The sequence below is a fragment of the Dipteris shenzhenensis genome, chromosome 31 (assembly GCF_047967505.1).
Source record: "Dipteris shenzhenensis isolate YYH24624 ecotype China chromosome 31, Dip_SZ_1.0, whole genome shotgun sequence".
Classification (NCBI taxonomy): domain Eukaryota; kingdom Viridiplantae; phylum Streptophyta; class Polypodiopsida; order Gleicheniales; family Dipteridaceae; genus Dipteris; species Dipteris shenzhenensis.
Window position 1 is genome coordinate 7,312,431 of NC_141626.1, and position 17,150 is coordinate 7,329,580.

A 17,150-nucleotide genomic window follows, 5' to 3' on the forward strand; every position below is an offset into this window, starting at 1 on the left:
GGTTGTTGTAGCCAGTGATGATGATGGGCTTCACGGCCTTGCTCTTATATAGCCACCAGTCGTAGTCGGTAAGACCCAATTGGGTGACCGACCTAGTCCGCCCAACACAACCGACTGGAGGTCGGTCCCGAAATAGGCCACCGACCACACGTTAGAACCATGGCACAGAATAGAGCAACTAACCTATGGTCTCCGTTCGGCCCAGAGCATGCAGCATCAAGAAGCAACTTGCTGCCATTAAGCATGTGGCCAATCGACAACTTTTAAAAACATGCAGCATCAAAAGAAACTTGCCGCAGTTAAAAAACGTGGCCAATCAACAACTTTTAAAAACGATCAAGTGTAACAATCCAAATGCAAAGCCGCTTGTTAAAGTCTTTATTCTCGACATGGATGAAGCTTGCCCATAGCCGCGAACAAAACAAGCATTCTGGGCTGCTGAGAAATTCTATCCTGAATCCTATTTTCTGACATGTTTCTCTATAACCAAGCATTAAAAGCCTTCAATATAAGTGCTGGGATTTTGCAGCCAAAGTCCCACCAGTTTTATTTTCATTTACACTGGCTAAGAAGCTGAAGCTGCAGGTCACAAAATGAGATGCAGCGATGTAAAATCTTTTTGTGGCAGAGTCTCCATATAATTGACAACCACCACCTCTGTAGTTGCAGCTCAGCCTCAATTTTTTTAATTTGGGTTCTTGCATTACTGGGGCTCCCCCCATGAAACGCTATAAAATTTTGGACTCCCTCTAATACCTGCTTTCGACTTCCATCGGAAAGGGTTCTCCAGCCACAGATTGAATCTTCCAAGAGTTTGAACCCAGGTTGACATACCAAACCCCGATCAACTATTTCCGTGGCAGAACCGAGAAGCTCAAGAAATCCAGCAAGCCCATCCATTGACTCGCACATATTTACAACATGCATTAAAGCAGTATCCACATCTAAGGTTGTAGGAAATGATGCAAGTAAGAGTTTGCATCTGTCTTTGAGCCTCTGATATGAAGCTATATCGCTCTCTACAGATACTTGCAATCCAGAAAAAGCAAGGTGGCCTCTATGCTTGCGAACACCTGCTGAAGCACAGCAAAGGCGTAAAACTGCAAGGAGACAAAAAGATGGTGTCCCATCCACCTGGACATGCATACTAGAATGGGGACCCAGCTTGAGTGACTGTGTCAACCCCAACTCTTGAGCGAAATCTTTGAACGCATCCAAGTTCATGTAGACCTTGTCGTTAGGATTTTGGGGGAGCACAAAGCCATAGTGCTCAAGAAGCTCCAAGTTACTGTACAAGCCATAGCACAACAGGACCTGTAAAGACATCATTAATATCAGAGACACAAATTTACAGAATTTACACTAGTGGACAATGAAAGTGCATGGGCCTGTAAATCACACCTGATCCCCCTTCTTGTAGTCTTCTCGAGAATAAAAGCAGTAAGCCCCAACACTCACATCGTAACCCCCGTCTGTAAGCCTATCTGTGAAATTCAGACCACCTCTAGGTTGACTGCTCTCCTCATTGTAATTACGGGCCTCTCGTCCACGCTTTTCCAATGGATCTCCTGATGTGTGTCTTGTTGAACTAGCTCCTGTTTCTGCTTGCAATTGTACTTCTGGAAAATCTCTCTTATGTTCTGTGTCTTGGGAACAAGTTTCAGCATCCTTGAAGGGAGCACCAGGAGGAGCATAATTAAAAAAGTCCCCAACAGGACAGAGAGTACCTGCATTGTCCCATGGCACATGCAATGTACGAGAAGACACCTAAACAAACACAAATAGTAAGTCACTTCAGGTTAGAAAATCAAGAAAATTTACTAAACTAATGAGCAGATGCTAGTAAACGAAAAAAGCGCATACATGAAATGTGTGTGAAACGTTAATCCTAGGACAACAATACATCATTCTCCCTCAGTTTCTGAAATCTACATCAAAATCCTTTACTGCTAAGACAGTCAGGTAAAGGTCGGAGAAAGGTAGAGAAGCCACAAATTTCAGCTAACTGGGTGAAAGCCCAATCCCGAATTCTCAGCTGTAGCAATCAACATCAGTCTGCAGAATATACACTTGCATGTTAAATTGCGTGGGCAGTGCGAAAGAAAGTCAGGATCCATCACAGCTATGGGGAGCCTTGCAGCGCAATTACAGACACCACTCTCCTAACTTCTCCAGGCATATCCACGCAGCAAGGTGACATAAAGAGTGGTATCATTCCATAAAAGAAAACCATGTTCTTTCTCCCTACTCTCTCATGTTTTGTACGATTAGTGTCTACACTTCTGCATTAGAGATGATTGGCGCCATGTGCAAGTGTGTGAATGCATGAAGCTATGTAGTTCACATGCATCCACCCACTCGTCACTTACTGAGCACAACAATTCAGTCGTGTGAATGATGGTAGCTTCAAGCCAACCTTCAATTTCGTTGCAAAGGCAGAACTTAATCCATTTTATGTTTGTTTACATTTCATATCTGTATTTTCCACTACCCTACTATTTTAAATCTAGTAATAAGTGAAAGACCTTCTTTCGTAGCTGGTGGATGCCGATTAAGTAGCCCTTCAATTTCTATGCTACGATCACCTCTGTGTGTGTGTGTGTTTTCATTCAACTGTGATAAGCCTAATGTCAAGGTGCAAGTTTGACACTAGAGCAAAACAGTCAACGAGTAACCAATCAGAATTTGAGATGCAGATGCGTACTGCTGTGGCTAAAGCGCTTGTAACTCAAGCTTAGAAGTCTTATTACAGGTGCTGGAATAATGAGCTTGTATCTCAAGCTTAGGAGCAAATTACGCTGGTATGTGGGTAGACTATGTTAATGGACTTTGTCAACCATGCCACTTGAGGGACTGTCACCCTACAGGATTAAAGAAGCTAGATACAAACTGTTCCCACTGTAATTGCCCTCTTCATTTTTTTATCACTGGGAGATAATAGCCACGAAAACCCAAGATAAGAATAGCATCGCATTGAGCTTCAACAGCATACAAAGGTTATGCAGTTTATATATAGTATATTACACTGTGATTTACATCTCAAGGTGAATCGTTTGTGGTATGCCACTATTAACTTTGCTGATGTCATTCAAATAGGCAAGCATTCAGATTTGGCTGCTGCTCCTCCCCGCTCCAAGCTGCTCCCTCCGCCTCTCTGCACCTCAGCCCTCTCCCCCCTCCCCCTCCCTAATCCCTCAGCCCGCCCTCCCCCCCCCGCCCTTTCTCACCCCTCTTCCCTCCCCTTCCACGCCTCTCCGCCCGCCTCCCCCTTCCACCCCTCTTCCTGCCCTCTCCCCCGCCCCTTCAGCCTGCCTCTCCCCCCTTTCTTGCCTCCCTCCTCCCTGCCTGCTTCCTCCTTCCCACCTCTGACCCCTTCTCCTCCTCTCTATGCTTCCTGCCCTTCTTCGCTCCCTTCCCACAGCATTCCTGGAGCAGACGAAGCCTTCTGTTAGAGGTCAACATCTCCTGATGTCACCTAGAGAGAGGAAGCCTTGCTTGTGGGTGTGCCCGCCCAGTGATTGAGGCTAGGGTAGATGAGTGAGGGCCTGTGTTGTTGGGTGTGCCCGCCCCCGTGAGTAGATTAGTGTGGGTTTCCAGTGCCTCATGTGTTGCCACACAGGCCATGGAGGTTCCCCGGTAAGGTGCAGGGCTGTGTGGGCAGGTACGTCTCATTTTGCAGGAGTTAGGCGCCTCTTATGGCCCTTTTTGTGGGCTGTGGAGCAGTGGGTGGGCCGACCTGCACCCTCGCTGGATACAGCCCCCTATTTTGTGGGGGTGTTGAGCCCTCTTGGACCATGGGAAGGCCTAGTGGTGGGTCGGCCCTCCTCTATGGGCTGCCTATATATAGGCCCCCCATTCCACTTGTTCTGCATCATCTGGAGGAGCAGCATAGCACTGCAGTTCAGTTCATTTTCTGGTGGAGCAGCAGAGCCAGCTCAGTGTAGCACCTCAGGAGCAGGGTTGTCGAGCAGTCCTTCCACCCCTTGTGCTTTTTTGTCGTGGTTGTTGAGCTGTCTGGTTGAGCTCTCGAGCAGCCTATGTTTGCAGAGGTTTTCCCCCAATTGTAGCAGGGTTTTCTCTAGAGATCACTTGCAGTTTTCTTATCCCTTTCTCTCCTGTGTGTGTGAGACGTGTTCTCTCTCTCTCTCTCTCTCTCTCTCTCTTTCCTGCTCGCTTCTCTCCCAACCTCTCTCTTCCTCTCCCTCTTCCCCCTTTCCATACTTCTCTCTACAACAGCCCTTTCTCTCTCTACAGGCCAGGCTTCTCTCTCAGTACAGCCCGCCGTAACCCCTCCGTACAGCCGCCGTAACCCCTCTGTACAGCTCGCCGTACAGCGCCGTAACCCCACTGTACAGCTCGCAGTACTTTCTCCGTACAATCTCGTACAGCTCGTCGTAGCTTCTCCGTACAGTCCCGAAACCCCCCGTACAGCTCGCCTCCGTACCCTTTCCGTACATCCCGTACCAGTCCATCGTACCAGCCCGTACTTTCTCGCAGCAAGCTCCTAGTGTCTCTAACCCCGAGTTGGGCTAACCCCCCAGCCCAACTCGGGGGTTAGGTTCAGCTAGGGAGTTCTAAAGAAATAGCCAATATGGAATGGCCTACCCTCTCCTCCAAATACCCCTCAACTCCATCAACCTCAACTATCAGGACTCAATACTCTACAGTTGCAGCCATGACAACCTCTCCGTATGCACGAAATTACCAGCAAGAAGGGTCCAAATGACCGATCATTGGACAACATGAACAGATTTATTATTTGCAGCAAGCAGTCAGAGAGTTAAGGCTTGGGCTGGCAAAAGTAAAAGCTCGACTTCAAGTTTTAGAGGGACCTAGCAAGGAAGCAGTAATTGCTGAGGTTGTGAACTCATGTAAGAATTCTCCTCCTCCTCAACTAGTCTCTACAATCAAAGATATGGTCCATACGGAAGTACAATCAATCAAGAAAGAAGTGTTTGAGGAGTTCGACACAAAGGCAAACAAGACTAATATCCATGAAGAGATCAAAGAACACGAAGCCACTCGTGATAATGCATTGAAGATTAGAGTGGGGGGGCCCCCTGAAGGATGGTTCAAAGATGATGACGCTTTCAATGAGACTTTAGCACATGCCAAAGCAGCCATGCCTAATATTGAATGGAAGGTTGATGATGATAATGATGATGATGATGATGATGACGGGGCAACTAATATCCGGCACTCCAAAGGACATGCTATTCTTACACTTAAGTCGCGAGATTTACGGATCAAGCTTCTTTGACAATCTTACAAGTTGAAAGGGACCAAGATATGGATAGCTGAGGAACTTACATGAGCTCAATTGGAGAACAAGGCAACGGAATTAGCTAAAGTCAGGGCTGCTAGGAAGGATGGAAAATGGGCAGTTTATCATGAAGGCATAGCACTAATCAAAGAGTTTAAATCCAAACCAAAAGACTCTCAGTCTTAAACTGATTACTCTTTCAGACTATTATGTAGGTATTCTAAATAATTGGGGTTGCTTTTGCACTCCTTGGGAGCTGCCATGTGCCCTCCCTAAAGCAGATGTACTAGATGGTTTTTTGCTGTCCCATAGACTTGTTGGTCTCCCGTGGACATTAAGAGACTCTCTCTCTCTCTCCCCCGCCCCCCCCGGTTCATTTCCGCTGCACTTCTCATACTTTCTTGTGTTCGAATAGGCCTACTCATCTCGATTGGCGATGGATCCCCACTCAGCTAATCCTACTCCGCCTCCATCGGCCGCAAAACAATCACATTTTCAAAAGACAAGTTGCAACAGCTCAAGAATGATTTAGAGCTTGAATGCTCGACCACTTTAATCGCACGCATCTATGGGTCTCACCCTTCCAAGTCATAAGCTAGAGACTGGATGTTTGCGATGCTTCACCCCTCAACTTGAAGAAGTTCGCCTTTTGGGACGAGGTCTTTTCCAGGTTGTGTTTGACTCTCCAGAGGTTGCGAGCACTGTGCTCCTAGGTTGTTTTCTACACCTAGGACACAAGAAGATTTTCTTTGGTGCTTCTTCGACTCTGTGGAGAAGGATAAGGATGTGTTTTCGCTTTTCGCCTTCTTCATGTGATTGGATAGCACTTCGGTTTGATCACTGAGATCCTCCTCTCTCCCTAGGTTGCCCTTGACCGCTGTAGAGGCAACCAACACTGACAGGTCCCTAGAGTTAGGATCCTTACGGAGGACCCTAACCTTTCGGATGATCGTATCATGCTTCAGAGTCTCAAAGCAACTTGAGTTGGGAATACTGGAAAGCATTGAGTGAATGCACGACCAATAAGGCTTCTCATCCTCAAGTGGCAACTTTGAGAGCTAAAGTATGTACAAAGGTAGATGCATTGATAAAATTGATTTGCCAAGTTCAAATTGACCAGATGTATTATGAAAGGTTCAAGATGGCTGTGAAAGAGTTTATGCAATTAATGATAAAAGCATGGGGAGAGTCGCACATTATGCATTACATGGTAATCTTGTCACCATCATAATATTTAGCACTTGCTTTATTAAAATTGTTTGTTTCTGAAATGATGCTTGTCATGTTTGCAACATATTCTCTATGCACACGGACCATGGTTTTTATAGAATTGGGACCCTTTATCCATTTGGAATACACAAGGCATGGAGAAGTCGCACTAAAGAGCCAAGGCAGCCTACTTCAAGAACTCAAGACATGGTGGTGGTGTCACTCATGGCAATGCATTGCATGAGATGTTCGACTGGTTTTTTAGACGTTTACTAGGTAGGACTTTGAAGTCTAAAAAGGCGAAGGCATCAGAACTTGCAAAAGCAGTTTGAATTGTATCAAATAATAGAAGACATAGTGCTTGGAAAGCTTCCATAGGGAGTCGAGGAGTCGCACATTGGTTGCAAGCTAGAGTGAGAGAAGACCCTTGGGCATTTTGCCAGGGATTGACCCAGGAAGAAGAAAAGGCACAAAAAGCCTTCTGGTACAACAACTTCCCTTCAACCTCAACAGGGAGGTGGTACAGTTCCTGCGCCTGCTCCCTGGCCTCGACAAGGTGGTGTTACAGCTCCTTCACAAGATGGAGGTACGACTCCTCCGCGTCAAAGCACTCTTCCTCGACAAAGTACCCCTTTAATACCACCTCCTCTTGCCTCCAGTGCCTCACATCCCCTAGTGGCACCCGCTGCACTTCATTGGGTTCCAATTCGTGCGCAACCTTCACCCTCGTCAGTTCAGAAGGCCGCCAAAACAACGACTTTGATGGCTCGAGCTATTATGATCACCATCTGTGCACAATTCTATGAGCTCATTGCTGAACTATTTAAGTTTGAGTTGGCTTACGTTGCAGCATGTAATTTCAATACGCAGCTATCTTGGAGACAAGCCTGTCTTTGTTGGTTTTAATTGCTGCAAGGACTGATTCAGAGGCCGCAATAGTAAACAAAGAGTGGTTCTTGAGCAACTACAAATGCAATGGACAAATTTTTTGGAACGATAAAGAGTGGATGATTGTACCCATCGACAACCTTGACAGAACCAATGATACAATTGAAGCGGATGCTGTTATACTACAGATGCTAGAAGCTAATACATGGATTTAGAGAAAGATTGTGACGCCAACTTAAGGTTTGCATCTAAATGTCCTTATCAAAGCAATTGTTGGTTGGTATTTCGATTCATCTATGTCTCTCAAAAAGACGATTATGGAGGGGTCGTTGTAGTTCTCTATGTCGTTGCATGTATGTGCTCTTTTTGGTAACTTTTGAAGTACATTGTATTAGCGAGCAGCTAAGGCAAGGGAAAGCATAGTTTCTCGAATGTCTTGAAGTGATCATCTTCGACATCAAGCTTTGTGTCAGCACAATCCAATCAAGTGTTGAGTATGGTCAAGGTTCTTGAAACTTCTACAATTCTCACTTTCAGCGAAAAGAAACCTGTTCTAGGATGGCCACAGCGCAGGAAGATAGCATTGGACACTAACCCCTACCTCCACACAGCTGTTCAATCCGCCATAACTTTATTGACTGCACACATTCAAACGAAGGTACATCAGGCCTTAGCCTTGACATTCCTGTTTTTCTCCTTTGTTGTACATTCCCTATTTAAGTAGGCAGCCTAGAAGGAATTCCGATGAAAGAAAGCGAAAGTTCTAAAATCATGTAAGGTGAAAGTCTCTCTCATGAGGCTTCAAGTAATTTTGCTAGCTACCAGTTTCATGTTGTATTCAACGAACAATAGCAGCTTACATTGTATAGCAATATTTTTATATATCACATAGCGTATAACGCTAGTATGAACGTTCAGTGGATGTTTTTCTTTACGACAGGCAGCCTAGGGGAAAGTTTACTTTTCTTTACAATAGGCTCCAATGATGTGAGTCATAAAAAAATTATAGGCAAACTTTTCACTCTCCAAGAGAAGTTTAATTTAAACTTGGGCCTAGTGTGAATGTCAATTTCCACCGACAAGATTGATCTCATTGTCTTTGCATTCTTTAGCTTGTTCTTTACAATATTTAATTTCAAGTCATGTAACAATGGGAAAGCTATGTAGATTCGAACAACGACATACCAGGTGGCAATCACAAGAAATTCCCTACTGTTGAAAGGTGCTGTTGTGATGGACTTAGGGTGTGGAACAGGCATATTAAGATGTGAAATGTTTGGACCTTTCATCATGTTTCTTTAGTACTCTACACAAGTGAAGATTGAGAGAGTTGGCCCCAAGCTACTTTCTCACCTTCATGGTTCCAATTTATTTGTAGCAAAAGCTGGAGCAAAGAAAGTATTAGGAGTTAATCGTGGTGATGTCACGAGCGTTTGACTACGATTACAACTATTGCATCTAAGTAATATGCTAGTATCTTATCCATTCACGAGACTTATTCTCGACGTTAATATTCTCGGTGTTATCTCGGCACCCTAAGAAGGGCCCATTCCCTCGGATTATGACTCTTTGGGGAAGGAAGCGCGCCGCCTCCCCATCCACACACTGTTGTTTTCAATCTGAATTCTTACAACATTCCTCTCTTTTGATACATGTTATTGGTGCGAGGGACAAGGAAATCCAAGTTGGATGTAAGATCGAAAGATATCGACACCTTTATTCATATGATTGTAGTCTGTGTGACAATATTGTATAGACTGCATGGAGGATTAGTTATTGTATCACCTTATTCTTGTATTTGTTGGACTTCAACTTTCAAAATATGGACACCATAAAATCAATAATAATTCACCACCCCTGATATTTGCAAGGAGGATCAGGTCGTAACGGACCCTGTGATCACTGCTCGACAGATTTGGAGGGCCAGATGCACAGAGGCCTTAGACGGATCACAGGTCCATCCGTCGCACACTCTGGCAACTATTTGGATTGACACCATTCATAGCCAGTTGGGGGGGCATACAAGGGTCTTCCCGAGTAGCCTTAGCCAGGAGGGTTATATTTCTTAGGGAATGGAGGGGTTCCCCTTTTTCTTAGAGACTACAGCAAGGTTGAGGTGGCACTTTCAGCCTCAACCTTGGTTTCTTTCCAGGTCATTTTCAGTTTTCTGTTCCCTATTGTAGGGGAGTTTTTCCTCATGCCCAGCATGATGTATTTCCGCTTTGAGCTTGCTCACGTAGGTATTTTTCATACTTAATAGAAGTCTTTTTCATGGAACAAAAGAAAAAGGCAAGCATTATGATCCATCACACCGTCCCACTTAAGCACTCACTCACGGTGGCAGATGCCCACAACCATGCCTTAAAGGTAGTTAAGTTAATTTTCAATCCTAACATCTGGAGTAGAGGCCGCGTTTGTTCCCAATCCTTTCTTGCTTTCTCAACGGCACGCTCTGCAATCCATACAGCATCCTCCACCTGCGCCAACATTTCAGTAGAGAAATGCCATCAATGTCCAAAGGTGCTGGAAAATTATTTGCGCGAAGAGGACGATTTGACTTAGGAAGTAAAGATACTTTAGCTCTTTCAGTAGTGATGTTCCTAAGCTCATTTGGACTAATCATTTGTGACATTTGTACCTGCAAGGCTTGGGTTTCAAACTCAGAATAGTGTGCCAATGTGTGATAAAATCGTGGAAGGCTCCTCAGATAGGCATACCATCTTGATGCTCTACCTTTCCCTAGTTCTTTCAACAAATATGCCGTCAAAATCTGCATCATTCATACAACATATGGCATCATTCGAATGTTTCTCTCTCTTTGGGGGGGCAAATTGTTCCTCCAGCCGTTCAAAGATGCGACATTCATTGTAAAAAACTCTACGTTATCGATTTGCAAGGAACGCACACTCTGTCTCTAGACGAGAATTCGAACTATGAGTGACTACCCTCCTAGAACATAAGACAAAACATCGGAAAACCTGTACGGACGACAAAGTCTGGTGATGCCGCCAAGCATCTGCAAAGTCAGCATCCTCTTTCGCATTTTCTACGTTTAGCAGTGCCTCCTTTGGAACCACAAGGATCAATTCTCCCTTCTTGAGATCGCGGACAGCTGCAAGCCCTCTCCTGTGAAGTACCAACACAGACACCACACCACCTCTCACACATGGAGCTACGCTATGACTCAGAAAAACATCAATTGAGAAACTGGGTTGTGGAGCGCACCCGCCGGCGCTTGGAAAAGTGGAGATAACGAGGGAATAACCAAGGCAAGACGGGTGCGAACGCCGTATGTTGTGTGAGGCAGAATCTGTGATGCCCATTGACGCCGCCCACTCGAGAAGCTCAAGCTCTGTCTGCTGCATGCCCTTGTCCATCTCTGACTCTCTTCTGGGTAATTCCTTATATCAGCCCAACTCAGACTTTTGGTGCAACTCTACATGCTTTGCCAACAGACCAAGCCCCTACCACTTGTGGGTGTGTATCTGCCCTTCCTGAGTATTCGTGACCTCGTATGATACAACGCAAAAAATTTTATAAAAAAATGTTCATTGGCTCTGTCTGCCCGCTTGAGCTCCCTGCCCACAGACAAATCCCTTGCTGCCAGTCAACGTAGGCCACGATCCCTCTGTGTCTGTGTGTGAATCAAGACCGGATGCTGACCCTCTTGTAATTGAGCATCAAAGCCAAAGGCTTGATATGATCAATTCCTTGTGCTGGTGTTTGTCAAAGTTTCCCTTCATTCAGTTGCTCACTAGTAACATTGCTCTCAAGGCAACATGACTTGTAGATTCCACCACCCGGTTGGGTCCCAACAGCTTACACTTCCGACACTTCATTCACTCATGGATTGAATGGACAAACAACTGAAATTTAAGACAGCCACTCCGTTACTAGCACACCTTAAGCTAGTTGTGACAGATGCCCTTGGGTTGGCTAAACCATTATACTCCTTTGGGCCAAAAGATGCAAGGTAAAACAGGTAAAAAAAATTCAATAGATTCCACAATATAAACTTGTGCTTGTCTATTAGCAAGCTTGTGGTCTCAGATGAGATGAGCTATATGTTCGTCAGTTGACATTTTGGGACATGGAAGCTTGCCTCGCTAGGGGACACCACATGCTTCAACTCCAACTTGATCCTTGTCTGGCTGTCAATAGAGGAGCTAATCTATTGGTCATCTAGAACACATGAAACAAATATTTTCTTTGCGAAGCCCAAACAAAGATAAATTAGAAGCATTGGAAGCAAGAAAATTGTTGGCTTAGTCAAGAAAATTGGATTAGTCATGGATTAGAAGCATTGGAAGCAAGAAAATTGTTGGCTTAGTCAAAGGCCTTCTTTTTTATGCTTCCACATCTACCAAAGCTAAATGTCAAGAGTTGGGCAAAGATGATGTTGAGTAGATTATAAATTCCTGTGTACCCTTTTTTTACTTTGGGTCTTTTTAGGGATTGACCACGTTGAATAAAAAGCCAATAGTTTATTTTATTTTCATTTTAAAAAATGTCCTTGTCCATTCAAGTTTGGCAAAAAGTAGAAGCCTCGGGACGGACTTTCACACATGATTGGTGTTTGTAGCATCATCCTTTTGTTGCAATCAAATGGCTCGTGACTAACACCACTCACCACCTTCATTGGGGGGAAAGCCTCCCAAGGCCTCTATTTGCTCCTATGAGTGGCCAAAATTATGTTGTCCATAAACTAGGTGGTAAGACCTACTACAAAGGCTCCTACCACCCAAGCCCTAAGTTACCCACATGAATCCTACACAGTCACATTTCATGAGCATAGGCTTTCGATAATTGGTTCATCTATTTGAGTCCTTTTGTGTTGATAATGCAAATGCACGAGCTCTCAAGGGAACCTTTCAACATGAGATCTTCTCACAACAATCCACATGCATGTCCCACCCACAGTGGCAAAATGTTGATCCTCAAAGATTGTTAAACATGTCAATAAAGAGTGTGAAAATGCAAAGCTTCATATGTCATCTCCCAGCTTGTGTTGAAACCTTTTAAGGAAGGCTTCGCACAATGCCACATCCATACTTTGATACTTGATTGATATGGCAATTGTGCCATGCCTTCCTCCTCTTTGAATTATGCTTTGCGATTAGGCTGCTCTTATTGAAATTCATCCATCTTTGTTGATTCGTTTAGCCTTTTCTATAGGGCTTCCTCTTGACCGGTCATTCATGTGCTATATTACTACCCTTAGGCTAGCCATGAGAAATTCCATCAATGCAATGGCCTCAAGACTAAATGCCAATTGGAAGGGCATGGCTTCATGGAGACCATAAAGGCTATGTGGTAGCACCATAGTGTAGTTTAGAGCTTATGATTTTAGTGTTCATTCATGGCCTTCTAACAAATGGTTTTAAGCACGTTGTCCGTAGCCTCTACTTGACCATTCACTCTTGACTAATAAGCCGTTGACTTCTTATGCTGAATCAAGAATTCCTTGGTCATAATTGTATCATTAAGTTAATGAAGTGATTTGTTGATTTGAAATGATTTCAATTGGGCATCCAAAACTACACTTGATTTTCTCACGAACAAACCTTATTGTACTTCACTTGGATTATCCCTTAAGGCCTTTGCTTTGACCCATTTAGTGGCCTAGGCGATTGCCATATGATGTACTTATTCCCTATTAGATGTGTGGCAACCTTGAATGGGCCTATGAAATCTAATATGTAGTAGGAAGCGATTTCCAATAGTTAACCTATTGAAATCGTTACATTCAATTCATGAAATTTCTCTCATGCTACAAGTGATTTTGTTATGCTCCCCTCGACTGTTTTCCATTTCATCATCACTTTTCGACTCGTCTCTCCTTTAGGGATGCTTGATTACATACCACACTCTCTGTTAAAGACTTCCAGTCTTAAATGGATGTTATAAAGGCCACCTTATAGTAGTATGAGAATGTAGTTATGCCCTATAATAACTCAGGGGGAGGAGCTAGCTTTGTGCACTCCCTTGGTTCTCTAGTTATCCAGATGTAGTGAGTCACTTTTTGGGTGTGGTTCTAGTATTGTCTTGACTAATATTCATTGCTAGTATGTCTATCCACTTTGCACTCGATGGACCAAACTCCTCCTTTTTCTGGAGCTCCTTTTATCGCCATCTCTTTGAAGCTTTTTTATCTTTCTCTTTTCCTATGTTCATTGAGTGTTGTATGACAACCAACTCGTCTTCTTCTTCCTCTTTATATACAACCAAATTAAGCATGCCTCTAGTTAAGTGCATCACCAACAAAGATAGGGAATCACCATAAAATACACTAGAATAATTAAAGACTTCAGCACGGACATTATCAAATCATGATATGCAAAACATTTAGCACTGATATTTTAAATAACACTATCATGAAAAGGCATTCGACCTCACAGACTCTTCTGGAACTAGATAATCATTATTTCTCACTCCCACCTTGACCACCTGGCAGGAATACCCAAAGCTGACAAGACAGACTTGGGAAGTACCACTAGAGCTATGCCTTGGGAACCGTGTCCTTTTGCCACCCATGTGTCCACACCTCACTTGCCTGTGTCAAAACAAGCCCTTATTACATCATCCCAACTCGGACTTTGGTGCAACCGGAAGTTGTTTGCCCACCTCAGCTGGCTGCCCACATTCGAATCCCCTAGTGTAGGTCACAAGCAGATGTGCCCCTCTAATAATTCACCATCAAAGACCAAAGGATTGATGGGATCAATCCCTTATGCTCGCCGATGCATCACCAAGAGAATTTTTTTTCTCATAGTCTATTGGTGGAGTTTGGACTTAAGAGATCCGAGAAAGTGTTTATCAAAGTTGTTCTTCATTAAGTTTCTCACTAGTAACATTACTTTCAAGCATCATGACTTGTGGATTTCACCACTAGCTCGGGTCCAAAGCTAACGCAACAGCTTACTTTTCCAACACTGCACTGAATCATCATGATTGGTGGATTGAATGGACAAACAACTAAAAGTTAAGACATCCATTTCGTTATTACTAGCACACCTTAAGCTAATTGTGACAGATGCCCTTAGGTTTGGCATAGTCTTTGGGCTAAAGGATGCAAGATACCATAATATAAATTTTTCAATAGATTCCAAATGCCTGCAATGTAAACTTAATGCTTATTCACATATATTGAGCTTGTGGGCTCAGATGAGATGAGCTATATGGCCAGTTGACATTTTGGGGCATGGAAGCATGTCTTGCTAGGGGACACCACATGCTTCAATTCCAACTTGGTCCTTGTCCGGCGGTCAATATGAGGAGCTACTCTATTGGTCATCTAAAACACTTGAAACCGATATTGTCTGCTGGGAAGCCCAAACAAGATGGATTAGAAGCATTGGAAGCGGGGAATTTGTTGGCTTAGTCAAGGGCTTTCCTTTTTTGCTTCCATATCTACCCAAGCTAAATTTTGAGACTTGGGCAAAGATGACGTTGAAAAGATTATTGATTTTTGTGTACCCTTTTTGTGCTTTGGTCTTTTAGGGATTGACACCACCTTCAAGGGGGAGATAGCATCCCGATAGCCTCTAATTGCTCCTATGAGTGACCAAAATTATATTGTCAAATATACAAGGTAGTAAGACCTACCACAAAGGCTATTGCTACTCAAGCCCTAAGTTACCCACATGGCTTGCATGAATCCTACACAATCACATTCCATGAGCGTAGGGTTTCAATAACGGGTTCATTTCTTTGAGTCCTTTTGGGTTGATACTATAAATACATGAGCTCTTAGGGGAACCTTTCAACATGAGATCTTCTCATAACAATCGCCCTATACATGCATGTCCCATCTACAGTGCCAAAATGTTGATGCTCGATAGCATCAAAGATTCTTAAACATGGAATTCGATAAAGAGAGAGTGTGTGAAGGATGACAAATGCAAAGCATAGCCAAGAAGAGAGAAAGAGAAAGAGAAAGTGAGACATTACCTATCATAACTGCCTAATAGAATCTATCATTATCACATACATCAACAACCTCATCAATATTGGAGTTAATGAGATGGATCCATTTAATCAAAAGCTCGAAAAGAAAGCCTATGGATTTTTTATTTAAAAATAAACATAAGTGTATGAAGAAAAAATAAGCATAATAGAAGAATAGGGTGCAAAGGGAGAAAGATGCACATAGGCCAAGTGAAATGCCTCACGATCAAATCAAAACGACCCTAGTTTGAAAAAAAACGAGTAAAGAGAATTTTAAAACTAAAAGCTTTAGAATTTCCTCTATAAAGCCTATATAAGAAATAGAGGCAACCATTAGCCTAACCTAAGGAACCATAAAATAAGCATAGCTTAAGGGAGGGATTATTAAACAAAGAACCCAAAGTCATATACCAGTTTCCTACCTTTCTGCTTGATTCCATTGAGCTTCATCATCACATCTTCCTTCCTGAGCTTGTGTTGAAAGCCTTTTAGGAAGGCTTCACTCAATGTAGTCCATCTCCTGAAATGACCATCTAGACACTAGTCAAAGCACTTCACTGCTTTGTCAACGAACATCGTGGGATACAAGATTATCCTTGGCTATATTCCTCCTTTGTATCACATTGCAATATCACTACCATTCATATAAAGGTTCATGAATGAGAACGAGGATTTTCACCTATGTACTTTTGAAATTCGATTCATGTGCCTTTGAGCCATGCCTTCCTCCTCCTTTGGATAATGCTTTGTGACTAGACTGCTCTCAATTGAAATTCATCCATCTTTGTTAATTAGTTTAGCCTTTTCTACAAGGCTTCCTCTTGACCATTCATGTGCTATGCTGCTAACCTTAGGCTGGGCATGAGAAATTTCAATGGCCTCAAGATTATAGCCAATTGGAAGGGCATGGGCTTCATGGTGACCTTAAAGGCTATATGATAGCCCCATAGCGTAGTTTAGAGCTTATGATTTGTGTTTATTCATAGCCTTCTAGAGAATAGTTCTAAGCACCTTTTCCGTAGCCTCTACTTGACCATTCGCCATTGACTAATAATTCGTTGACTTCTTATGCTGAATTAGCAATTCGTTCATCATCATTTATATTATTGAGTTGATGAAGTAAATTTGTTGATTTGACATGATTTCAACTGGGCATCCAATTCTCATAAACAAACCTTATTGTACTTCACTTGCATAGCTGGCTTTGTCCACTCCCTAGACTCTTAGATTATCTAGAGGTAGTAAGTCATTTTTTGGTTGTTTGTACTTTGTCTCATAGACCCATGAGGTCTTTTGCTGACGTTAATGGTTCTCTCTTTCTTTTTGTGTTTTGATTCAAATTCGTCTACTAATAACATTCAAGTTCTTTGCTTAGCTCTACCAAAGGCTCTTTTTGCTTCAATGCCTTGGTGATCTCAATCGCCATCTTCTCGTCTTTCTAATGAATTCTTGGCTCTTTCTAGCTTCTATTGATTCTTTTGGTCCTTTTCTTGCGACCTTATGATCACATTCGCTTTTATGTGCGTCGAAACTAGGCCTGATTTTGCTTACTCATCGCAACGTATCTAGTTGCTTTTTCCACACTCTACATTCCTTCAAATGACCTTTTCGCAAATGAAACATGTAGGTTTGGCATTCTTAAGCCTATGTCTTTGATAGAGCCTTTTGCCCTCCCTTTCTACCTAGTGGATCTCTACGGCCCGTTTGCATGTGTTCTAGTATCGTCTTAAACGACATTCATTGCTAATATGCCCAGCAACTTTTTATTCTTTTTCTAGAGCTCCCTTATTGCCATCTCTTTGAAAAGCTTTTTTAGCTTCTCTTTTCCGATCTTTGTTGAGCC

At 43.2% G+C, this 17,150-nt stretch overlaps 1 protein-coding gene across 2 annotated transcripts; it reads right to left on the reverse strand.

Annotated features, from left to right (window-relative positions):
- Positions 1 to 385: 385 nt before the first annotated feature.
- On the reverse strand, positions 386 to 11,085 carry SDG40 (SET domain group 40). 2 transcript variants are annotated; one of them, XM_087370293.1, is made up of 7 exons: positions 10,586 to 11,085; positions 10,339 to 10,486; positions 9,999 to 10,130; positions 9,697 to 9,837; positions 1,728 to 1,767; positions 1,402 to 1,640; positions 386 to 1,314 (listed from the first exon to the last, which is right to left on the reverse strand). In XM_087370293.1, exons 1-7 carry the CDS (start codon positions 10,735 to 10,737, stop codon positions 553 to 555), a joined length of 1,614 nt encoding a protein of 537 aa, XP_087226419.1. In that variant the 5' UTR covers positions 10,738 to 11,085; the 3' UTR covers positions 386 to 552. The 2 variants fall into 2 exon arrangements, with proteins under 2 accessions (XP_087226419.1, XP_087226418.1); XM_087370292.1 differs by having other exon boundaries at positions 1,402 to 1,767.
- Positions 11,086 to 17,150: the final 6,065 nt, after the last annotated feature.

What these genes read in the sequence shown, in the direction of transcription:
- SDG40 (XM_087370292.1), bottom strand. Translation starts at nt 10,737, where the DNA reads ATGGACAAGGGCATGCAGCAGACAGAGCTTGAGCTTCTCGAGTGGGCG. An exon ending in ACTTTTCCAAGCGCCGGCGG is followed by an intron (nt 10,487 to 10,585) that starts GTGCGCTCCACA and finishes GGTACTTCACAG; the next exon opens with GAGAGGGCTTGCAGCTGTCC. An exon ending in AGACTTTGTCGTCCGTACAG is followed by an intron (nt 10,131 to 10,338) that starts GTTTTCCGATGT and finishes TGAATGATGCAG; the next exon opens with ATTTTGACGGCATATTTGTT.